Source organism: Nicotiana sylvestris, chromosome 3, assembly GCF_000393655.2.
Source record: "Nicotiana sylvestris chromosome 3, ASM39365v2, whole genome shotgun sequence".
NCBI lineage: Eukaryota > Viridiplantae > Streptophyta > Magnoliopsida > Solanales > Solanaceae > Nicotiana > Nicotiana sylvestris.
The window spans coordinates 97388074-97414180 of NC_091059.1; the positions used below are offsets into that span (position 1 = coordinate 97388074).

A 26107-nucleotide genomic window follows, 5' to 3' on the forward strand; every position below is an offset into this window, starting at 1 on the left:
GCACCAAGGCAGTGGTACATGAAGTTTGACTCATTCATGAAAAGTCAAACATACCTAAAGACCTATTCTGATCCATGTGTATACTTCAAAAGATTTTCTGAGAATAACTTTATTATATTGTTGTTGTATGTGGATGACATGTTAATTGTAGGAAAAGACAAGGGGTTGATAGCAAAGTTGAAAGGAGATCTGTCCAAGTCATTTGATATGAAGGACTTGGGCCCAGCACAACAAATTCTAGGGATGAAGATAGTTCGAGAGAGAACAAGTAGAAAGTTGTGGCTATCTCAGGAGAAGTACATTGAACGTGTACTAGAACGCTTCAATATGAAAAATGCAAAGTCAGTCAACACACCTTTTGCTAGTCATCTAAAGTTGAGCAAAAAGATGTTCCTACAACAGTGGAAGAGAAAGGGAACATGGCTAGAGTTCCTTATTCTTCAGCAGTCGGAAGCTTGATGTATGCAATGGTATGTACTAGACCTGATATTGCTCACGCAGTTGGTGTTGTCAGCAGGTTTCTTGAAAATCCTGGAAAGGAATATTGGGAAGCAGTCAAGTGGATACTCAGGTACCTGAGAGGTACCACGAGAGATTGTTTGTGCTTTGGAGGATCTGATCCAATCTTTAAGGGCTATATAGATGCTGATATGACAGGTGACATTGACAACAGAAAATCCACTACTGGATATTTGTTTACATTTTCAGGGGAGCTATATCATGGCAGTCTAAGTTGCAGAAGTGTGTTGCACTTTCAACAACTGAAGCAGAGTACATTGCCGCTACAGAAACTAGCAAGGAGATGGTATGGCTCAAACGGTTCCTTTAAGAGCTTGGATTGCACCAGAAGGAGTATGTCGTCTATTGTGACAGTCAAAGTGCAATAGACCTTAGCAAGAACTCTATGTACCATTCAAGGACCAAACACATTGATGTGAGATATCATTGGATTCGAGAAATGGTAGATGATGAATCTCTAAAAGTCTTGAAGATTTCTATAAGTGAGAATCCCGCAGATATGCTGACCAAGGTGGTACCAAGGAACAAGTTCGAGCTATGCAAAGAACTTGTCGGCATGCACTCAAACTAGAAGACAGTGCTACATCCTCTAGATGAATGAGACTGGAGGGGGAGATTGATGATGTCCATCTCATTGAAGAAGTATTAGGCATGTGCCTAATAAAAGTTTCTTTATTTTGGTAGCCAACCTTGTTGACTTGGTTTGGTTAGGTAGCCAACCTTGTTGAATTAGTTTGGTTTGGTAGCCAACCTTGTTGAATTTCTTTGGTTTGGTAGCCAACTTTGTTGAATTGTGAAAAGTGTGTAAATTGTCAAATATTGTAAGCTTTAGAGAGTGGAGCTTTGGCTATAAAAGGAGAGCTTCAACTCTCATTTCTTCACACCAACAAAGAGAGAAAGAAAGAGTGAGGTTTCACAGACAGGGTATAAGAAAATAGTCTGTAAGAAAAATAGGGAGTGAGCGATATTGTAGTGAGGTGAAAATATCAAAAGAGGGTTATTTCTTTTGAGTATTGTAGTAGTCTTTGTAGTATTTTACTCGGACCTACAAAGTGTAAAATTCCTTACTATAGTGATATCAGTTGCTCCTCTCGGGGCTGTGATTTTTTCACTTATTAAAAGGGTTTTCCATGTAAAAATCTTGGTGTCGTTGTTACTCTTTTATTCTTGTTAATTACCGTCTCTCGGTGCTACATTATTATTCGGCTTTTATTACCGTGAATATTATTTCTGTGGGGGTTTATTCCCAATAGTTTCTCATAGTCATGGATCAGTCCTCGGTCCTCTTTGTTTTTTTCCTCCTTTTTTTTTTTTTTTTTAAAGTTTTTATCTCCGTAGTAAAATTTTATTACTAGTACTATCTTTCCTTTTGTAATATCAATGGTGTCTGGATTTATATATTACTTTTGGCAAAACGTAATTTTGTAATATTTGATATAATTCTACCATAATTTAGGTTAATTTGGATTTGCTTTTATGTTAAAAACTCGTCTACATTACTATTTGAAGACGGAGGGGCACCACTATCTTCAATATAAACAGAGGTGAGGACTTCATCGGTAGTTATTGGGTCTCGCCGAATACCGGAGAACTTCCGGTGATGACTGACCGGTGGCGTGAATGAGGGAATCTAACTAATCAAAAGAAAAAGTGGGTTGGGGTGTTGTGTATGTTTGGCGGGGGGAGGAACCAAAAGTAAAAGAGCAAACTATAAATATATAAAAAAATCTGGGCTGCAGTTAGTTCGTTATGTTAAAAATGGAAAAACATTAAGGAGAGACGGTCAACATTCGAACTAGGAACATCCCATACAAGAGCTAAGCTAAGCAATAGATTCAACCCCTACTTCCAATCAACTCTTGTGCATCAAGATGCCTAATTAAATATAAACTCACTTTTCAAGGTATATATAGTAGTAATTTTCCCAAGGTTTGCGGATCTGTTACCCCTATCAGAAAAATTCCTTATATGGCTTTATAGAGTTTTATAAGTACAAAAGCATCGTCTTTTTATATATAACGGGGTAAGAGTGTCACTTTGATTGGAACTTTTAGAAAGAATATGAACACAACTTGTAACTTGTAGACCCCCAAAAGAGGAAAAAGTTCAAAAGACAAAATAAATGTAATACAATAGGGAGCAACATTGATAAACTCATAACACATAAATAATTCAGAGCTTGCAGATACCTTAGGTGAAATCTACAATTTTTATGCCCTTAAAACTATACAAACGTGACCCGCAAAAACCAATAAAACATGGGATAGATCGGGCAGCACATGCATAATTAACTAGGTGCTAAAATGTTTATACAATATATATATTACATATAAATAGGCAAACTTATTTCTTTTAATTCACTATGATTCTACTAGGAAGGAGAACTCCTGGTATATGCACTTCTTGGAAACTACTCTCGCAAGTCACAAGTTTCACTACAGAACGTGCACTTAGACTATACCTTTCTTGAGCTTCCACGAATCCCTTGCTAAGAACATGTTGAATCCAATCTTCTACTTTCTTACTGTCTGTTAAACATGTTGCTGCTAGAATCTGTTCCAATACTTTGGTGTCGATCTCTAGCAAACATTCTGGACCGACAATTTTGTGGAAGCATAGTCTGATCTCTTTCAACAGCTTTTCAGCCAGAGAGTCGAAATCAAATGGCCTGAAAATCGCAGTCTCATCAAATTGTGCAAATAATTCTTTCAACCATGAGTCACATCCAGAATCTCCATTAAATGTGTCATAATTTTCACTCTCTTCAGCTGGAAGATTCAAATCTAGGCATGTGTTTGATTCCTTGTGTGCTCGTTTGGCCATCTCCGAGCTTCCACATTGCTGATGTACGCTTCCGCTTGAACCAGTAAGCTTTCTTTTATTCACAATGATACGGCTAGATGATCTTTTTCTACTGGTTACTAATGTACTTGAGTTAGGACTTTCGACATCATCTGCAAGATCAAATGCTATTAGCATCTGGATTTGCCATCCTTTAGCTGCCAATATATCTTCTTCAGAATAGTCATGAACTGTTTCTTCGGTAGAATGAAGAGTTGTTTCTTCATCTAATCTTGATGATGTTGTCACAAAGATTGCGTTAGCTATGCTAACTTCTCTACCATGAGAATCAGAAAATCTACCAGTCTTAACAGCCTGGGACAAGCTTTTCTGAACGAGTAGGTCAGCTTTATCCACATTTTCTAGGAAAACAACAGATAAGGGGTTGTTCCTCAATTTATCAGCAACATAATCAACAACATGCTTCCCTCTGAATTTCACATCATATCTATTCAATACCTGTAAATCAAACAACCCGACTTCGTCCTGGAGACTTAGATCCACACAGATTAGGTTGTTTGTGCTTCCATATAGAATCTCCGCCAATGCAATCATAACTTTCTTCTTACCAATCTTATCAGGTCCGAGGAAATTGAGCCATATGTCCCCACGACGTGTGCAATTGCTTCTTTCATTTCTGCTTCTGCACTGAGCTATTGTTTGGCTAATAGCATTTACAGCCTCCTCTTGCCAGGCGACCTTTTCCATAAGAGCTGCGTATAGCATCTTGAAATCTTTTGGATCCAATTGCTTGTGGTGACACTGAAGAGAATTAGAAGATGGCGATAGTGGGGACCGGTTAAAGAAACTCCCCGAGACCACCTCAGCACTTGCAGATACATTGGATGATATATGATGTGCTTGATTGATGCTACTCGGAATTGTCAGCTGCTCTTGTTCTTTGCCTGGAGAAGTAGAGGCCACGCACAAACCTAAATCTGTTGTCACTGAAGTTACAGAGGCTGGAGAGTTGAGGCCACGCTCATCGACACTTTTTGAGGGCGTTTCACTAAACTTAGATAGAAAATTGTCATTGCCAGCCTCTGATATCATACCTAAAGGACTGCTTTCATTTGATGAAGAGACTGTGGAATTCATTATCTTCCTTTCAGTTTCTGCTGAAGATGCATTTTTGTGGCCGCTTTTGTCGTCGTTGACACCTTCGTTTTGGTCTTGATCAACAACTTGAAAACCTACAACTGATGGAACTTGACAACCCAACTCAAAACTGCTAGCCTTGGATAATGGTTGATTGTAGTGTAAACGCTGGCAGAGATTGTCCCATTTTCTCTGCAAACCAGCAATTTTAGCACCCAATACCATTTTATCATCTTTGGCCTGCACTGAAGTCATATAACGAAGTTATTACATGATTAGACCGAAAAGATGTTAAGATTTATTTTACTGTAAGCTCGGTTTGGTATATGATCAAAGTTATTTTTCAAAGAAAATATTTCTCATAAGAAAGTCATTTTTCCATGTTTTGATATCCCATTAAGATTACAAGTATTTTACTTTTAGCTTCACATTACTTGCTTTAAATGACATTTAAATATTATTATTAATCTCTTTAACTCAAAGTTTCATCAAAACAAACTCCGAGTTGCTAAATTATTATTAAATTTGAATATGCATTTTTTGCAGGACATAAAAACATTTTTAGCTGTACCAAAAAAAAAAGGAAAATAATTTTAGCGTAAAATGACTTCTGTCATACCAAACACACTTGTAGTCAAGTAATTTAGAAAATTTGTAAGCACACAAGGAAGAATATATAACTCCAGAGGAGTTAAGGTGTCGAAGAAGAAAACTGCAGAACCTAAACAAAAGGAAATAAGTGGGTTCATATAAGGGATCTTTACACAAAAAGCATGCCGGGTTTAAAGTTTATTTTTCCTAGCCAGTTTACATATATATACCTATAATATATATGGATTGTACATCGACTGGCTACTTTTTGATGATGTCCATCTCATTGAAGAAGTATTAGGCATGTGCCTAATAAAAGTTTCTTTGGTTTGGTAGCCAACCTTGTTGACTTGATTTGGTTAGGTAGCCAACCTTGTTGAATTGTGAAAAGTGTGTGTAAATTGTCAAATATTGTAGGCTTTAGAGAGTGAAGGTTTGGCTATAAAAGGAGTGTTTCAACTCTCATTTCTTACACACCAACAAAGAGAGAAAGGAAGAGTAAGGTTTCACAGACAGAGTATATGAAAATAGTCTGTGAGGAAAATAGAGAGTGAGCGATATTGTAGTGAGGTGAGAATATCAAAAGAGGGTTATTTCTTTTGAGTGTTGTAGTGGTCTTTGGAGTATTTCACTCGGACCTACAAAGTGTAAAATTCCTTACTATAGTGATATCAGTTGCTCCTCTCGGGGCCGTGATTTTTTCCCTTATTAAAAGGGTTTTCCACGTAAAAATCTTGGTGTCGTTGTTACTCTTTTATTCTTGTTAATTATCGTATCTTGGTGCTACATTATTATTCCGCTTTTATTATCGTGAATATTATTTCTGTGGGGGTTTATTCCCAACAACTGGTATCAGAGCACAAGTTCTGCTCGTTCACTGAAATACTATTCACTATCAGTAGTACTATACTCGGTGAAAAATAAAAATGTCCGGAGTAAAGTACGAGGTAGCAAAATTCAACGGAGGTAACGGTTTCTCAACATGGCAAAGAAGCCTGATACCATGAAAACTGAGGATTGGGCTGACTTGGATGAAAGAGCTGCTAGTGCAATCAGGTTGCACTTATCAGATGATGTGGTAAATAACATCATTGATGAAGACACTGCACGTGGAATTTGGACAAGGTTGGAAAGCCTATACATGTCCAAAACGCTGACAAATAAATTGTACCTGAAGAAGCAGTTATACGCCCTACACATGAGTGAAGGTACGAATTTTTTGTCACATTTAAATGTGTTTAACGGACTAATCACACAGCTTGCCAACCTCGGAGTGAAAATCGAGGAAGAAGATAAAGCCATCTTGCTATTGAACTCGTTGCCATCTTCGTACGATAATTTGGCAACAACCATCCTGCACGGTAAGACTACTATTGAGTTGAAAGATGTCACATCGGCTCTTCTACTCAATGAGAAGATGAGAAAGAAGCCTGAAAATCAAGGACAGGCTCTCATCACAGAAGGTAGAGGCAGGAGTTATCAAAGGAGTTCGAACAACTATGGTAGATCCGGAGCTCGTGGGAAGTCAAAGAACCGATCCAAATCAAGAGTCAGAAATTGCTACAACTGTAATCAACCAGGTCACTTCAAAAGAGATTGCCCAAATCCAAGGAAGGGCAAAGGTGAAACCAGTGGCCAGAAGAATGACGACAACACAGCCGCCATGGTGCAAAATAATGATAATGTTGTCCTCTTTATAAATGAGGAAGAGGAATGCATGCACCTGTCAGGTCCAGAGTCGGAATGGGTGGTTGACACAGCGGCATCTCACCATGCCACACCGGTAAGAGATCTTTTTTGCAGATATGTAGCAGGTGATTTCGGCACAGTGAAAATGGGTAACACAAGTTACTCAAAGATTGCGGGGATTGGTGACATTTGTATCAAGACAAATGTCGGATGCACATTGGTTCTAAAGGATGTGCGGCATGTACCTGATTTGCGGATGAACTTGATCTCGGGAATTGCTTTAGACCGAGATGGATACGAGAGTTATTTTGCAAATCAAAAGTGGAGACTCACTAAGGGATCATTGGTGATTGCAAAGGGAGTTGCTCGTGGCACGTTGTACAGGACAAATGCAGAAATATGCCAAGGTGAATTGAACGCGGCACAAGATGAGATTTCTGTAGATTTGTGGCACAAAAGAATGGGTCATATGAGCGAGAAGGGATTGCAGATTCTTGCCAAGAAATCACTCATTTCTTATGCCAAAGGTACAACGGTAAAACCTTGTGACTACTGTTTATTTGGTAAGCAGCATAGAGTCTCATTTCAGACATCGTCTGAAAGAAAATTGAATATACTTGATTTAGTATATTCTGATGTTTGCGGCCCAATGGAAATTGAATCAATGGGCGGTAACAAATATTTTGTTACTTTTATTGATGATGCTTCACGAAAATTATGGGTTTATATTTTGAAAACCAAAGATCAGGTGTTTCAAGTTTTCCAGAAGTTTCATGCTCTAGTAGAAAGGGAGACGGGTCGAAAGCTAAAGCGTCTCCGAAGTGACAATGGAGGTGAGTACACTTCAAGGGAATTTGAAGAGTATTGTTCAAGTCATGGGATCAGACATGAAAAGACAGTTCCTGGAACCCCACAGCACAATGGCGTAGCCGAGAGGATGAACCGCACCATTGTGGAGAAGGTGAGAAGCATGCTCAGAATGGCTAAACTGCCTAAGTCATTCTGGGGTGAAGCAGTTCAGACAGCCTGTTACCTGATCAATAGGAGTCCATCAGTTCCGTTGGCGTTTGAAATCCCAGAGAGAGTCTGGACCAACAAGGAGGTGTCCTACTCGCATCTGAAGGTGTTCGGTTGCAGAGCTTTTGCACATGTACCAAAAGAGCAGAGAACAAAGCTGGATGATAAATCTATTCCCTGCATATTTATCGGATATGGAGATGAAGAGTTCGGGTACAGACTGTGGGATCCTGTAAAGAAGAAGGTCATCAGAAGTAGAGATGTAGTCTTCCGAGAAAGTGAAGTTGGAACTGCTGCTGATATGTCAGAAAAGGCGAAGAATGGTATAATTCCTAACTTTGTTACTATTCCTTCTACTTCTAACAATCCCACAAGTGCAGAAAGTACGACCGACGAGGTTGCCGAGCAGGGGGAGCAACCTGGTGAGGTTATTGAGCAGGGGGAGCAACTTGATGAAGGTGTCGAGGAAGTGGAGCACCCCACTCAGGGAGAAGAACAACCTCAACCTCTGAGGAGATCAGAGAGGCCAAGGGTAGAGTCACGCAGGTACCCTTCCACAGAGTATGTCCTCATCAGTGATGAGGGGGAGCCAGAAAGTCTTAAGGAGGTGTTGTCCCATCCAGAAAAGAACCAGTGGATGAAAGCTATGCAAGAAGAGATGGAATCTCTCCAGAAAAATGGCACATACAAGCTGGTTGAACTTCCAAAGGGTAAAAGACCACTCAAATGCAAATGGGTCTTTAAACTCAAGAAAGATGGAGATGGCAAGCTGGTCAGATACAAAGCTCGATTGGTGGTTAAAGGCTTCGAACAGAAGAAAGGTATTGATTTTGACGAAATTTTCTCCCCCGTTGTTAAAATGACTTCTATTCGAACAATTTTGAGCTTAGCAGCTAGCCTAGATCTTGAAGTGGAGCAGTTGGATGTGAAAACTGCATTTCTTCATGGAGATTTGGAAGAGGAGATTTATATGGAGCAACCAGAAGGATTTGAAGTAGCTGGAAAGAAACACATGGTGTGCAAATTGAATAAGAGTCTTTATGGATTGAAGCAGGCACCAAGGCAGTGGTACATGAAGTTTGATTCATTCATGAAAAGTCAAACATACCTAAAGACCTATTCTGATCCATGTGTATACTTCAAAAGATTTTCTGAGAATAACTTTATTATATTGTTGTTGTATGTGGATGACATGTTAATTGTAGGAAAAGACAAGGGGTTGATAGCAAAGTTGAAAGGAGATCTGTCCAAGTCATTTGATATGAAGGACTTGGGCCCAGCACAACAAATTCTAGGGATGAAGATAGTTCGAGAGAGAACAAGTAGAAAGTTGTGGCTATCTCAGGAGAAGTACATTGAACGTGTACTAGAACGCTTCAACATGAAGAATGCTAAGCCAGTCAGCACACCTCTTGCTGGTCATCTAAAGTTGAGTAAAAAGATGTGTCCTACAACAGTGGAAGAGAAAGGGAACATGGCTAAAGTTCCTTATTCTTCAGCAGTCGGAAGCTTGATGTATGCAATGGTATGTACTAGACCTGATATTGCTCACGCAGTTGGTGTTGTCAGCAGGTTTCTTGAAAATCCTGGAAAGGAACATTGGGAAGCAGTCAAGTGGATACTCAGGTACCTGAGAGGTACCACGGGAGATTGTTTGTGCTTTGGAGGATCTGATCCAATCTTGAAGGGCTATACAGATGCTGATATGGCAGGTGACATTGACAACAGAAAATCCACTACTGGATATTTATTTACATTTTCAGGGGGACCTATATCATGGCAGTTTAAGTTGCAGAAGTGTGTTGCACTTTCAACAACTGAAGCAGAGTACATTGCCGCTACAGAAACTGGCAAGGAGATGGTATGGCTCAAACGGTTCCTTCAAGAGCTTGGATTGCATCAGAAGGAGTATGTCGTCTATTGTGACAGTCAAAGTGCAATAGACCTTAGCAAGAACTCTATGTACCATGCAAGGACCAAACACATTGATGTGAGATATCATTGGATTCGAGAAATGGTAGATGATGAATCTCTAAAAGTCTTGAAGATTTCTACAAGTGAGAATCCCGCAGATATGCTGACCAAGGTGGTACCAAGGAACAAGTTCGAGCTATGCAAAGAACTTGTCGGCATGCACTCAAACTAGAAGACAGTGCTACCTCCTCTAGATGAATGAGACTGGAGGGGGAGATTGATGATGTCCATCTCATTGAAGAAGTATTAGGCATGTGCCTAATAAAAGTTTCTTTGGTTTGGTAGCCAACCTTGTTGACTTGGTTTGGTTAGGTAGCCAACCTTGTTGAATTATGAAAAATGTGTGTAAATTGTCAAATATTGTAGGCTTTAGAGAGTGAAGGTTTGACTATAAAAGGAGAGCTTCAACTCTCATTTATTCACACCAACAAAGAGAGAAAGAAAGAGTGAGGTTTCACAGACAGGGTATAAGAAAATAGTCTGTGAGAAAAATAGAGAATGAGCGATATTGTAGTGAGGTGGGAATATCAAAAGAGGGTTATTTCTTTTGAGTGTTGTAGTGGTCTTTGAAGTATTTTACTCGGACCTACAAAATGTAAAATTCCTTACTATAGTGATATCAGTTGCTCCTCTCGGGGCCGTGGTTTTTCCTTATTAAAAGAGTTTTCCACGTAAAAATCTTGGTGTCGTTGTTACTCTTTTATTCTTGTTAATTACCGTATATTGGTGCTACATTATTATTCCGCTTTTATTATCGTGAATATTATTTCTGTGGGGTTTTATTCCCAACACTTTTAGTTTAAGCGGTTGGGTTAGCGACTATTTAGGTGAATTTTTCTTCATATAATAAAAAAGTGTGGTCTTATTTTATGCATACATTTTAAATTTCTTGTTGCATATGTATACATAAAGTAATGAGTGTAGTTGAAACCATAGAACCCACCTTAGAGCCATCTTTGTCTAATATTATGCTAGTACTAGAAAAATAGAGAAGTTGACTAGTAGAATTGAGAGAAACACAGACCTTGATAGCATCCAGTCCTCCATTAGAGCGGAGTTGATCAGTCATTTGCAACCAAGAAGGCAGACTTGATTGGCAGTGATGTGCAACTGAAACACTGCTAAATCCAGTGTTTGAGAGTGTGTTTATCTCTTGTTTGCATTTCTCATTGCAGAGGTGACAGCGGGATGCACTCTGGTATGAGCAGCTTTTAATATCATGATCAGCAGCTGGCGCTGAAAACAATCCTCCAAACGGCACAAATGATTCCATCAAGCTGTTAAGTATAAATTGTACGTACATCATATTAGAGATACTTAAAACCAAAAACACTGATTGGTTTAGAATGTAGAGAAAGTAATATCACAAATTGTCTATTGTTGAAAGCTATACTAACTTATTAATTAAAGGGAAAATGGTCAAAAATTTGACATTGAACTTCGAAATTGAGTAAATTTGGCCTGTTATACTTTTGGTCTAATTACACTTGTTAGGAAAAAAATAATCTCATTTTTGCCTTTGACTCCTAATAGAGCTCCTACATGAGAGTCATTTTAAGCCATAGTTAAAAGTTAAGGGATAAATTTAGTTTTTTTTTTTCCTCAAAAAATTTTGACACAAATGTAGTCCACCCATTTTAAGCTGGAGCTACTTAATAACAAAGGTAAGTACGAGATGATTTTCTAACAACAAGGTAATAAATGGACTTAAAGTATAACCAAAGAAAAAATCTAGCAATTTCGGATAGTACATAAGCAAATTTATATTTTTTCTTTTCATAAAATCTGCCCGCTTTAGAAAAGCTCCTGAAATACAACAACAAAAAATATTTCACCAAGAGTCAGCTATCGTCCTGTTAAGCTTCTATTAGTCTTCTGTCTTTTCAACCATCCTCTGGCTTTTACCTTAGAAAATTTGTAATTTCACCAAGACAAATTAAAATTAATCTAAGTTCCTTAACCAAAAATAACAACTCTTTATTCTTACACCATCCATCTGTGAATCAATTATGCCTCAATTCTAAATTAATTGGGTGAGTAATGTAAATACCAATTGCCCTCTCTATAGGTCCATTTTGTTTTGTTTTTCTTTTAAAGGATTTAACTGAACATCTATTGGAAAGAGTTTTCAGCTTACCTGGATCTGGGAAATGATTCCTCCTTAGGAGGTCCTGAAGAAGTGATTGTCAAAATTTGCGAGTCCCAATCTTTCTCTATGCAAGGAAATCTATTCAAAATTTTCAAATATATCTCATACCTCTCCACCCACCCAATCAACCATAATTTCCCATGATAAATCTCTAATAAACTTGTCAATTTGCTAACTATATACCTGCAAGAATCAATAGAAGAATCATCTCTTGCTAAAATTTGTAAATCTCCATAATTGACAACAAGACCAGACCCTATACTATGCATCACTATAGTTCCAATCTCCTCAAACTTCAACTTCACTAATTCCTCATTACATTCCCCTGTAACAAACCTTAATATCTCATTCTCAATAGAAATCACACTCAATCCACATACTTCAAGGGGAAGAATTCCTCCTCCTTTTTCCATCTCTACCATTTCCAAGAAACTATTCATAGCACCATGTGCAAAAGTACCAAGAAGCAGTGGATTTCTTCCTCTATTCTTGATAAAAACCTCCCCAATTCTCCTGCAATCATCTTCTCCGCTACTAAAACCCAAGAAAGGGAAGCTAAAACTATGGTTATACGAATCAGTTTGACTGCTTAAATTACACAGAAACATAGGTGGTGCTCTGAATCTTGAATATCTGAAGAGTTGATGAACAGGCCTGAGAAGAGCAAGCTTAATATCACAACTTCTAAAACCAGCTTCACCAAATACTCTGCTCACAACAGGATCATCAAGTACAGAAATTATGAGATTCCGCAGCTCAACTTTGACTACTGGAACTGAAGAACAAGAAGCTGACTGATTCTGCTGTTGCAGTTGCTGATAAAAACTGAAATTCTCCGGTTGTCGTCTCTGATTCGCTTGAGATCGCTTTATGGCAGCCATGAGAGAATTCGACACAGGTGGATCGTCGATCTTGTTAGGCGACGAAGGCAACCGGTCCATTGACACCCCTAAACAAATTTCTAGAGCTTTGAATTGGACGCGTACAGAGTACGCATTGTTACGTGTACGCGAACACGCCTCACGTAAACATGAAGAAGGAAGAGATAATAAGGAAGAAATGAAATGAAGAGATGTAGTTTGAGTGTGGCCGCGACGAGCTGCCACAGCCACAGCATCGTCGAGGGTTATGGCTGCTTCTTGTGTCAAGCATTGCTTGGCACTAGTAACTGGCGTTGGCATCTCCGGTAGATTAAAATAGAAAGTACTTTGTTGTTGTTGTAGGGGTAACCGTGAACACAAAGTACGGAATTCTTGAAATGTCACTTAGTAGTATCAAGAAAGCATAAAATATAGGAGTAAAAGTTACTACCACAAAAGAGCTGACAACAAAGTACTAGCAATATATATAATGTTATTTGCATCAAATTCTGAAATATCTCATGTTGGTATTAGTACAAGTACGGAGTAGCTATACTACTATAAAAAAAGAAAAGAAAGAAGGAAAGTTGAGAAATATGGTGGCGGAACCTCTTAATAGAAACATTACATGGGGGTGTTCTTGTGTTATTTATTGGTAGGAGAGGAAGGAAAGGGAGGTCCTAGGCGAGGGAGATAGTGGGGTTAATAAAATGTTTGTTTGTTGATGGTGCTTGACACTGTTGGTGGCTGCTGTTGGTGGTGGGGAGACTTGTGATGGTTATACACGTAGGGGACCACTCTTTTTTCGACACAACACAAGGCAAGTGTAGGTGGTAACTGAGTATAGATTCTTGTATGGTACTTACGTTATATTCTTTTCTTTTTTGCCGGTCCTAAAAAAAATACTTTTTAAATTTAAACATAATTTAACTTTTAATTTTTTTATTTTATCTCTAATGAGATGATTTATTATCACACAAATATTTATAGTTCTTTTTATCACTAACTTCAATAATTATTGTCTTTTTTTTAACTTAGTGTGAAGTCAAATACCATCATATAAATTGGGACAAAAGAAGTAGTATATTTGAGATCTTTGTGAACTTATTATATTTATTACTTATAATTCTTGTTACAAGGGTTAAAAAATACTCAGTGTATCATGAGTCATGACAGTGAGAGAGAGATGCTGAGTCCACTCATTAAGTGATGGGCCAAATAGGACTCCAACGTCACTTTCTACTTGTAGAATGGTCTATTTCTAGTGCAGCAATACACGAACCGTTTGCATCCAAATGTATGTGAATGGTATAAAAGTGTGTGCTCGTGTTTACTCAACATAAAATTATTCTCCTTTTGCCTTTCTCTTAGCCGCTATAAAGTTAAGTCAAGATGCATCATCCGTTTGGCATTAACGGTCTAAAGATACTCTTAACATAATACAATAATATTCTTTTTGGATCAGATTCACTTAATTTTTCTTGAAAAGTCAGTCTCATACTTTTAAAAGTATCACTGCAATTTATATACAATTTATTTATTTATTTTTTTGGGTCAAAAGGATGTACTTATATTATAGATAAGCTAAACAGATACATGGGAACTGAGTAGATGCATAAGAGGCATCATAGTTGCTAAGCTAGGGTTTACAACAAAGCTTCCTGGTTTACAACAAAGCTTCCTGGAAGCATTAGTAGACTGAAAATGAAAAGTAGATGCTACACCAGTAGAAATAGAGTTACCACTACTATTACACAAACTATTTATAGCAGAGTGCAGTTGTGTTGAAGTACTAGAATTTGTTGGAACAAGCCTCCTTTGTAATATACCACTACAATCTTTATGATATGAAGACTCGACAAAAGATGGTGGTGTCGCAAAAAGTTTGCACTTCTCCTGTGCATGGATGGATCCATATTTAGCTAAAGTATCTACAACACAATTCTACTCTCTGTAGATGGATATTATAGAAGGGCTATCTAGCTGTAGGAGGAGTAACCTGCAATCATTAACAATGTTAGTGTATTGCATTGTAGTTGATATACAATTTATTTTCATTAATAACTTTTAATATGAGACTGTGTCGTACCCAAATATCTCTGCAAATATAGTGCTGATTCCTAAAATATTGTTTGAGCTTCTTTTCTTCTTTCTAACTTTCTTTATATTCTTTAAGAATCAAGGTTCCACCGTTTTACAAAAGCATCCTAATTCCAAATTTTTTGTAATCTTGGTTTCTGTAAATTTGATTTAGCAATAATGAAAGACACTCTGCTGGTCATTAGCATATTGTTGACTTAAGGCAAAATACCAATAGCTTCAAAGAGTTTTTTATTTATTATTTGCATAACTATAATGAGGAATTCTTTACTGCACTGTAATCATTAGTGTTCACTTCGTCTAATTATACCATAAAGGTCAGAGGAGGAATGATTTGACAACAAAAAGAAGCGACCAAAGTCGTCAAATGTAGACTCCTTTGTCATCTTCCCATTTGCACAAAAAGTATTTGATTCGGAATTCCTTACACTTTCTATTAACATGATGAGCACTTATGTGAAAGAATGTAAGAATCCTTTTGACTTTCGTTAGAGCACTTTGAGATTCATTATTAGTTTAAATGTTTCTAGGGGTTTGCAAGTAAATTCAGATAGATAAAGTTATAATTTTTAGATAGATAAAAATTAATTTACAGCAATAGAGGATCTAGACATTACATATCAATATAATCTTGTGTTGGTATTGAGATACACATATAGGGTGTGCTTGATAGGGAGGAAAACCTTATCTGAAAAATATTTTTCAAAATTTTCATATTTGGCTGAATTAAATATTCTAAAAAAATTTATCTTTATGAACTCCTCTTCCTTCAATTTCAGAAAAATAACTTCCCTACTAAAACAATTTTTTTTGAAACTCACTTTCAATACTCCCTGTCCACACCGCCACCCCATATTAAACCCCGCCATCCCCAGCCCCTTGACCTACCTCCTGCCTGGTAAACTTATACACCACTTATACACTAGAGGAGGAGTAAATAGTGTATCGACCAATTAGAATTCTCAACCAGAAGTTTACACTTTCCTCAGAACCTGGTTGTTAAACTGATTCTTGTAATTCTTGTAATAAATGTGAAAAATAAAGAAAACAACAATCCTACGTGGAAAACTTCCTTACTCAAGGGAGTAAAAACCACGAACCCAACTCTAGGATTTTTCTCACAAACTTCGCTAACAACGACGAGTAGTTTCAGGTTACAAAACTCTTTTATTACATAAGTGACTAAATCTAGTCACTCACTAGCCTACAATCAAATTGATCGCAGCTACTCACTCCAAACTAATATTTTAGTTTAGAACAAAAGATGGCCGCTCAAAAGTTCTTATAAACAGCTTCTAATACAAGCAAGTGTAAAATTACAACTCAAAATACCTATTACAAGATCAAGAAAAAACGAACCATACTTGAATTAGTCTCTAGAATTGTGTTCTTCAATTTGTCTTGCTCTTGGTTCTCGCAAAGTTGCTGCTCACAAAAAGGATCTCTCAGATTTGTGTGTAGGTGCGCAACCTCTGCCAAAATAAACTTGTCCTATACATACGGATACATAGTAGACGGCTAGGAATAGAAGAGTGTTAACCAAGTTACACTAAATAGACGACTAGGAATAGAAAAGTGTTAATCAAGTTGTACCAAATCTCCTAACCCTAGTAAATAAAGGAAGTAAAAGGATTTTCCTTCGATCTTCTAAAGAAGTAAAATTTACTTCCACAAGTACTTCCGTAAATCTTGGCATAAACCTGACCTAAAAAAGATCTGCCAAGATTTTCTGACGTAATCACATAGCTTTTTGGTCAACATAGTATAGATACATCTTTGTCTTGTGCGAAAGTGAATTCCATTCTCGTTAGGACTCTGAGCTGTACAAGAATCACCAGTAGACCTAAGGGCTAAGCCTCAACAGATAATATATTTGTTGATCATCAAAACTCAATTTCCAACAAAAATTCCCCCTTTTAATGATGGCAAACAACGAACACGAACCAAAATATTCACTTTCCCTTTGGCATCATTGAAAAAATAGAATAGGTTAACTAGTAGTTTTATGGCCACTAGGGCTATACAACATTCAATCAAGTAAAAGACATCTAGAACAATCACTCTATGGATGCTAGCCATCAAAAAGTAGAAATATTAATGCAAGATAGGAATCACCAGACAAAAACTGTAAATTAGCTAAGGCATCATCATCAATCCATAAAAACCAATTCATAATTGTTAATTACATGGCTACAAAACAAGTTTAACTGAATGAAAACTACATAAAGAATAGAAGTGGGACCAGAGGACTATAGATGTGCCACTACCCCCTTTCTCTAGTCAAGTCGTCCTCCAGCTTTTGACTGCCATTCGTTATTCTAGCAATCTCTGCAACTTGTATCTCCACTAACTGTAATAGGGCCAATATTTATTATTGAAGCTCTGAAATTTTAGCACTGTCAGGAAAGCCACCAGCAGGAATATATTCCTCTTCAGCCTCCTCTTTATACCCACAATTATTCAGAATTTCTTCCCCAAACTCATCCAGCATATTTACAGATTTCTACTTGCTGACAGGAGCTCTAAAGTAAGCAATTATCTCAGACAAAAAGAACTCATAAGGAGTAGAGTGCTCACTCTTGGACCTATCTGCCGCTCTAGGTATGTGGTTGATCATTACCCCAAGCAAGTTAATCTTTTCTTCCATCTCCAGTAGATCCATATAGGTCATGTGAAGAGCATTGATTTCATGTCTACTTTTTGACGTGCTTGTTATGACTCTTTCAACTGCACTGCAGTGGATAAAGAATTCCACTACTTCTTGCCAAAATCTTCTGTCTTATTTTAGAAACAGGGTCTTCCACCCTTGTTCTCCACTTTTGACTAGTTTTGTCATTCCATCTCTATTGACAGCGGAGATTATCTTTCCTCTCAACACCTTGGCCTTAAAAAACCTCAAGAACCTCAAATTAATATCCAACAATGCTTGATTCATATAGCTTTCTTTTTCCTTTCCTCCATCTCTAAAGCTATTTCAAGATATGTAACCTCAGCCTGCTTCTTGCTTCTATTGGTATATGGCTTCTGCCGGGGAGGTTTGGAAGCAAGATCTCCTTCCTTTTCAATTCTAACTAGTTCTCCAGTTCCCTCATTAATCTTATCCTTTTTGGGGTCTTTGGAGGGGAACCTAATCTAGTTCTTAGGTCCCTCTTTTTTCCTTTCTTCCCTTATTTATTCCTATATACGAATACTGGGGGCACATCATCCACATCCTGATCTACTAGATTAAAACTGGTTGGTCATCTTGACCCTGGGATCTCTCTTCTCCCAGAGTTGGTTCATTAACAGAAAAGGAAATAAGTTCAGACACAGGGTTAACAACTGGTGCCTGATTTGTCTAAGCATCTTCACCACCAGTTGCATCCCTTTTTACTGCTTCATTGTCAGTCAAAGGGAGCAAGTGCAGACTCATGGTCATTAGTTGGTGCCCTGTCTTCCTCTACAAGTCCTATCTGTGTATCAGGACTTAGCATATCTTCCACTATCTCCTCAATTAGGTTCTTGTTTCCTCTCAGTTGAGGTTCCAACTCCCACATATGGTTCCCCTTGAGTATTAGTACCCAAGTGCTCATCCACAGTCACATCTCCTTCCTTTTCAGAAGCTTTCATAGTGCCAACAATGTTAGATTCATTAATAGTTCCCCTTTGTTCACTCACACCTTCACGAGGCTCAACCTAATTTTTTCTCTACTTGTTATTCCTATAGATATACTTTTTAAATCAATAGCAGTGGGGTTTTCAGTTATTATGTCGACGTTTGATGTGGGAGTATTTGGTTCCGCCTAGGGTTCCTCCTTGTTTGAACTGGCATCTGGATCCTTTCCCATTTATATTCTTCTTTCTCTTCTCTTCTCTTCTCTTCTCTCTCTCTCTCTTGGTGACTTCTGCCTGGACACGTTGCTTATCCTCCTCTATCAGTGGTTTCTTTTTGTAGATCATCTTCTTCGTCATTGTGGTTGACTGACTTGCAAGAGATTTATGCAAGACAAAAGGATTTTGGTGGTTTGAGATCAAATTCTGAGTGCTCGCGATTTAGGTTTGTAGTTTGAAGTTCTAGGCAAGCTAGTTGCTGATTTAAGGGGAGTAATGGGCTAGGGTTCATGCAAGAAATTAGGGAGAGGGTTGAATATTGGGTGGAATTGGGTCTTTTTTCGTGTGTGAGGGAGCGAGAGAGAGGGAGAGAGAGAGAGATGAACTATTTTAATTTGAAAGGAAGTAATTTTATTGAAATGGTAGTGACACATGGACGGTTCGATTTTAGGGAGCTTAGGGCGGTGTGTGATTTAGGTAGGAATTTGGGATAGCAGACTTGGCACAAGTAAACACAATATATGACGTCATCTAAGTAGACAAGGAATGCGTACCTGTCTGCAAGAAACCCTGGGTATTTGCCTGGTTCTTCCCATTATGCAAAAAATCTCTATTCTTGACCATAAGGGTAGCAATATTAGACTTTTTAAAGAATATGCTTTCCTTGGTTAAGAAAGACATTAAACCAGCAGTTAGATCATTATTTTATTTATTTCTAGACGATCATTTGAGGAGTAATAACATAAATGATCATAAGAACTTAATCAAACCAAGCTCCAATCTTTCTTTTAAAAAGTAATCTGGTTGACTGCCTTAGTAAATATGTCAGCAATTTGATCTTCTGTGTTACAGAACTGCATGCTGATTAGGCCCTTTTCAAAATTATCCTTAAGAAGTAATGCCTAATACAATGTGCTTTGTTCTCTTATATTTAATATGATTCTTGGAAATATTGATGGCATTTGTGTTGCCACAGTAGATTGGTACATATACATGTAAGGTGCCATAATCTTCAAGTTGTTGTTTAATCCATAAAAGTTGAGCACAACAAGAAGCACTAGCTACATATTCAACTTCAGGAGTGGAATGAGCAACTGAATTCTATTTCTTAGTAGCCGAAGAAACTAAGCGAGGACCAATGAAATGAGCCATTCCAGATATTTTTTTTGTCCAATGGATACCCAACATAGTCTACATAAGAAAATCCAACAAGCTCAAAACTTCCACTTTTTTGGTACCACGAGCCTAGGTCTTGACTCACTTTTAAGTACTTGAGAATTCTTTTGACTGCTTTCTTGTGAGATTCTTTAGGACTGGATTGGAATCTGGCACACACTCCAACACTGTAGATAATTTCTAGCCAGTTAGCAGTTAAGTACAAAAGATAACCTATGATACCTCTGTACCTCTTTTCATATTCAGGCTCCATATTCATCCATGTCTAATCTGGTACCAGTGGCTATCAGTGTGTCTTGATTTTGCATTTTCTATTTCAAATCTTTTCATTAACTTTTTTATGTATTTTTATTGATGAATAAGAGTTCCATGAGAAGTTTTCTTAATTTACAACCCAAGAAGAAATTTAACCCACTTATCATGCTCATCTCAAATTCTTTACCCATCAGTCCTGATAACTCTTTGCACTAAGATTCATCAGTGGCACCAAAGATAATATCATCACATATACTAATACAATCAAATTCTTTTTGCCTTTCTTCCTAAGAAACAAGATATTATCAATTTTTACCTCTGATAAAGCTATTTTCAACGAAAAACTTAATCGGTCTCTCATACCAAGATTTAGGAGCTTGTGTTAGCCCATACAAAGCCTTGTCTAGTTTCTAAGCATGATCTTACATTCCTGAAAATTGAAATCCAGGAGGTTGAGACGCATACACTTTCTCCTTGAGGTAGCCATTCAGGAATGCACTCTTCATATGCATCTAATATTTTTTGAATTCCTTGTAAGCTGCAAGGGCAATCAACATCCAAATGGCCTCCATCTTTGCCACTAGAGCAAAAGTATTATCATATTCTATCTCTTCTTCTTGATTGTACCAATTGACCACGAGTCTGGCCTTGTTTCTTGTTGTAGTTCCATGTTCATCCAATTTATTTTAGAAGAACCATTTTGTTCTAATAACCGTCATATCCTTAGGTCAATTGATGTAATGCCTCCTACATAGTCACTATCCACTTCACATCCTGCAAGGCTTCATTAGCATTTGTTGGCTCAATAATAGATAGAAAATAATGGAAAGCAAATAGATTTCTGAGAGATGATCTGCTATGGATCCCTAATTCGGGGTCAGAGATTATGTTCTCAAGGGGATGAGAACTCTGATGTTTTCAGGGATTTCTCTGAGGTTGTTGACCTTGTTCATTTAGAGATCCAGGAAGAGGAAATCACTCATTTTGAGAACCTAAGGGAAAAACAAGGTTTTCTAACCCATTTTCTTCTTCCTCATCAGGTGGAATTAAGGTTCCCCTGGAATGTGATGCTTCATTTCACCAGTATTGGCCTCCTTTCCTCATGTTTTTCACTTTCAAGAGAGTTTCTTTGGCCATTAAGATCAAAGTTCTCTTTTCTTATAAGACCAAACTCTTGATCATCATCATGCACATTTTTCTTGATAAAAGATCAGATTCATCAAGTACAACATGCACATTTCTTCAGCACACATAGTTCGTTCATTAAAAACTTTATTTTTTTTACTATGTGATGATTAACTCAAGAATACCCCCTTATTACTTCTAGCATCAATTTTTTCTAGAGCTTCCTTGCCATTATTGTGAACATAGAATTTGCAACCAAAAGCTCTAAGATATGATACGTTGGCTCTTCTTCCTTTAAGTAATTCATAGGGAGTTTTCTCTAGCAGAGATCTAACCATGTATTTGTTTAGGAGGTAACATGTAGTGTAAATAGATTCTGCCCAAAAACGCTTCGGCAGTCCACTGGAGATTAGCATGGTTCTCCCCATATCCCATAGTGCTCTATTCATTCTTTCCACTATTGTATATTTTTGATGAGTTCTGGGGGTAAAACAATTATGATCAATACCATGCATGCTACAGAATTCAACAAGCCTATCATTTTCAAGTTCTAAACCATTGTCAGATCTAATGCTGACAAGCTAAAGACCCATTTTCTTCGATTGCTTTGATAAATTTTCAAAAAAAAAGTCAAAAGCTTCATCTTTACTGGAATTAAACATAGTCCAGGTATATCAAGAGTAGTCATCAACTATAAGCAGAATATACCTTTTTCCACCTTTACTCATAACCCTCATAGGATCATAAAGGTCCATATAAAATAGCTCTACGAGTTTGGAGGTACTGACAACCTTCTTCAATTTAAAAGAGGATATGGCATGCTTGCCTTTAACATATGCATCACACACTTTATCATTTTTCAAGCTAATTTTTGGCAATAAAAAGACTAGGTCTTTTGTGGCCAGTTTATTAAGTTGAGCCAAACTCGCACGACCTAGTCATCTATGCCAAAGTAAGGGATCATCATCAAGAACACTGAGACATGTAACCTCATTATATAGTAGAAACATAATGGATGCAATGTATACATTGTGATATCTCTTTTTTTAAGTATTGTCTCATCAGATTTCACACTTGTAATAAGATACCCAATAGAGTCAAACATGACCTTGTTCCCCGTGTCACATATCTATGAGACATTCAGCAAATTGTAGTTCAACCCATTCATACAATACACATTTTCTATAGCTTGAGAGAGTAACTTACCAATATTACCTATTCCTGTGATTCACCTTTCTTACCATTCCCAAAAGCCACACTCCCTCCTTGGAAGTGTTAGTAAGAGAAAAGTTTTCTTCCTTCTAGTCATGTGCCTTGAGTAGCCACTATCAATATACCAGTCTTGGCTGCTTCCTCTCACATTAGCCTGCAAAACAGATTAAGGTTTAGATTTAGAAACCTATACTAGGTTGGTTCCCCACTTGTGATTGAGAGGATGAATTAAATATCTTTTAATCCAGCTTGGTAAGATAGACTTCAACATAAAAGAAGTCTTTCTTTCCTTTTGGTTTTATACTGAAACCTTTTAATTTTGAGCATTGAAAATATTTAAGCAAGTTTTCATGCAGTGACCAGTATTACCACAATATGTATATAACTCACTGGATGCAGAAGCTACATACTTAGGATGACCTTAGGGAGAGATTTTCAATAACCTAATCCACTTTCATTTCTGCTTTGGTTTTGGTGCAGCCATACTAGAGCTTCTGAGGACCTGTCCCACTTGGAGGTTCTAGTCAGTTCATATATAGCGTTATTCAGGTCCTCTTGAATTACTTTATTTAGTTCAACTTGGTTGTATAAGCTTTTGTTGGACAATTTTAATTCCCTTTCAAGGGACTCTCGAATATCACTAATGTCACCTTTTCCTTTAAATGATGCTTTATTTAATTTCTGATTTTCAAAATTGAGTGTTTTAATTTTAGATTTTAAAATAAGATCAGGTTTTCAAGATCTTGTTTTTCCTTTTTGAGTTCAAACACGCTGAACTCAAGATTCTGGCATTCAAACTTAACACCTAGAAAATTATTAAATAATTTTTCTTACGACACTCAATTTTTTAATTCGATTAATTAATAAGAGCACCATGACAGGCAGTCTTTTCAAAAAAATTAAAAAATAAAGATGATCTTTAAGGTCAGTGACATTTACCTCCTCGTTTCCAACTTCAGGTTTAGAGTCACTCATGGCCATCATGGACACAATATCTTTCGTGTTAACCTTTGCACAATCAGTGCTTATCAAGACCAATTTTTTCCAATATTCGAGTGAGTTTCTTCATGCATTGGAAGTAACTTTTTTCATATTTGTAATGACTTGGTCGGTTGTTTTGAGTGTATTAGCCTCGATCCCCTATTTATCGCTCTCCCTATTTTATTTTGTGGTTATAGGACTTGCCGGGAGTTTGGTTTTTGTTTCGGGAGAGTTTCAGAGTGTTATAGGACACATAGTCCCTAAAGTGGGAGTTCAAGTTGTAGGAGTTGACCATAGTTTGACTTGTGTGAAGACGACTCCGAAATGAAGTTTTGATGATTCCAATAGCTTCGATGGTGATTTTGATCTTAGGAGCATGTTTGGACGTTGATTTGGAGGTCCGCATGTCGTTTTGGCGTGAGTTAGCGAAAGTTGGAAAATTTATGGAATTTTTAGAAGTTAGACCGGGAGTGGACTTTTTAATATCGGGGTCGAATTCCAATTCTGGAAGTTCAAATAGGTCCGCAATGTCAATCATAACTTGTGTGCGAAATTTGGTGTCAACTGGAATTGTTTTGGTATGAATCGGCATCGGTTCCGGAATTTGGAAGCTCATAGTTGCTTAAGCTTGAATTTGGGTTGTGCTTCGTTGAATTCATGTTGTTTGATGTAGATTTTGGCCTCGAGTAGGTCCGTTAGGTATTGCCAATAAGATATTTGAGTCTAATCAGATCACATTCTATGATGATAATTTGCCTCTAGAGGGTACAAAACACAATCGAGCCCTCTATCTCATAGTGAAATGTGAAGAGTCTATGGTCACAAGGGTGTTAGTTGACAATGGTTCCAGTGCAAACATCTGCCCTCTATCTACTCTGAACAAGTTAAAAGTTGATGATGCGAGGATTCACAAAAATAGCATATGCGTCTGAGGTTTTGACGGGGGGGGGGGGAGACTCTGTTGGCGACATCATGCTCGAGTTGACAATAGGACCAGTCGAATTCACCATGGAGTTCCAGGTACTAGATGTGGCTGTTTCTTATAATTTGCTATTGGATAGGCCTTGGATATATGTTGCCAAGGCAGTTCCGTCTTAGTTTACATCAGATGGTGAAGTTCGAATGAGATAGACAAGAAATCGTCGTATATGGTGATGAGAATTTATGTGCTTTCAATGATACCTCCGTCCCTTTTATTGAAGCTGAAGAGGATAAGGGGCCGGGCCGTGGGTCTATCAAGTGTACGAAGTAGTGTCCGTTGAAAAGGTTTCGGAAGGGGAATAAATCCCGGGTCCAAAGTTAGCTTCTGCAATCGTCATGGTAGCAACCTAGATGTTGAAAAATGGTTTTATGCCGGCAAGGGTCTGGGTGCATCTCTGCAAGGTATCGTGCAGCTAGTGTCCTTGCGTGAAAATCTGGGCACATTTGGTCTGGGGTTCAAGCCTACAAGGGATGATATGAAGAAGGCTCGAAAGCTGAAAAAGAAGGTATGGTCTCTCCCTAAGTCAGTCCCATGTCTCTCCAGGTATTTCATCAAGGCAGGGGCTATGAAGCGTCCAGTGACAACAGTTCCAAGGCCTGTGGTTGATTTTGATGAGGAATTGGTTAAAAGGTTCTAGAGTCTGTTTGATGAAGTGAATAGGTAGAAACTAGGGAAGGTTACAGCAAAGTGGATGTGTAGTTTGTTGGGCCAAAAGTGAAGATTAACAATTGGGATGCCACTCCTCTCCCTACCCAGAAAGAGTTTTGGTAGTTTGCTTTGTTTTTCTTTTAGTTTATCTGGATTATTCTAGTGTTGTAATTCAGATTTTATTTTCCATCTATTTTGATGTACAAACCCTTCTATCCTTTATTTTTAATGAAAATGCAATTTCCCTTTTCCATTACTCCTGATAGTGTCATTTTCTTTTATTTCTTTGTATAGTTCTTTTTATGTTGGTTTCAATGACATGACATGCATGAGGAATCTTCAGACGAGTTTTAAAAGCCAATCTAACTGTGAAATAATAATCCAAGAAATAGAGTATGATGATGAAATAGAATATGATGAAGATGTAGCATTTGAAGAAATTAGTAAAGAGCTAAGTCACTTTGAAGAGAAACCCAAGCCTAATTTGAATGAAACCAAGGAAATCAATTTAGGGGATCCGGATAATATTAGGGAAACCAAGATAAGTGTACACTTGGAACCACAAATCAGAGAAGAAATAATCAAAGCACTGTTTGAATATAAAGATATTTTTTCATAGTCATATGACGACATGCCGGGTCTGAGTACTGACTTGGTGGTTCACAAATTGCCCACTGACCCGACATTCCCTCTCGTCAAGTAGAAGTTAAGGAAGTTCAAAACTGACATGAGTGTGAAGATCAAGGAAGAAATCACAAAGCAATTGAACGCAAAGGTCATTCGAGTCACACAATACCCCACTTGGTTAGCTAATGTTGTGCTAGTGCTAAAGAAGGACAACAAGACCAGGGTGTGCGTTGATTACCGCGATCTCAACAAATCAAGTCCAAAGGATAATTTTCCATTTCCAAATATCCACATTTTGATTGACAACTGTGCCAAGCATAAGATCGATTCTTTTGTGGATTGCTATGCGGGGCACCTCCAGATCTTGATGGATGAGGAGGATGCAGAAAAAGACAACGTTCATCACACCATGAGGAACTTATTGCTACTAGGTAATGCCATTTGGTTTGAAAA

At 37.6% G+C, this 26107-nt stretch overlaps 1 protein-coding gene and 1 long non-coding RNA gene across 2 annotated transcripts; one reads left to right on the top strand and one right to left on the bottom strand.

The window, feature by feature from the left end:
• Window positions 1-2664: 2664 nt before the first annotated feature.
• Window positions 2665-13416, bottom strand: LOC104230169 (protein SMAX1-LIKE 6). The gene is made up of 3 exons (XM_070169498.1): window positions 11867-13416; window positions 10754-11006; window positions 2665-4698 (listed from the first exon to the last, which is right to left on the bottom strand). The coding sequence occupies exons 1-3, from the start codon at window positions 13057-13059 to the stop codon at window positions 2872-2874; spliced, it is 3273 nt and encodes a 1090-aa protein (XP_070025599.1). The 5' UTR covers window positions 13060-13416; the 3' UTR covers window positions 2665-2871.
• A 3932-nt stretch (window positions 13417-17348) lies between these two features.
• Window positions 17349-24324, top strand: LOC138888740 (uncharacterized). The gene is made up of 3 exons (XR_011406106.1): window positions 17349-17439; window positions 22897-22965; window positions 23376-24324. It is a non-coding gene; the product is annotated as an uncharacterized lncRNA (long non-coding RNA).
• The last annotated feature ends 1783 nt before the right edge of the window (window positions 24325-26107 follow it).

Coding starts and splice junctions, on each gene's coding strand:
- LOC104230169 (XM_070169498.1), bottom strand. CDS start 13,059: ATGCCAACGCCAGTTACTAGTGCCAAGCAATGCTTGACACAAGAAGCA. Junction 11,007..11,866: donor GAATCATTTCCCAGATCCAG/GTAAGCTGAAAA, acceptor TATACTTAACAG/CTTGATGGAATCATTTGTGC. Junction 4,699..10,753: donor GAGGACTGGATGCTATCAAG/GTCTGTGTTTCT, acceptor ACTTCAGTGCAG/GCCAAAGATGATAAAATGGT.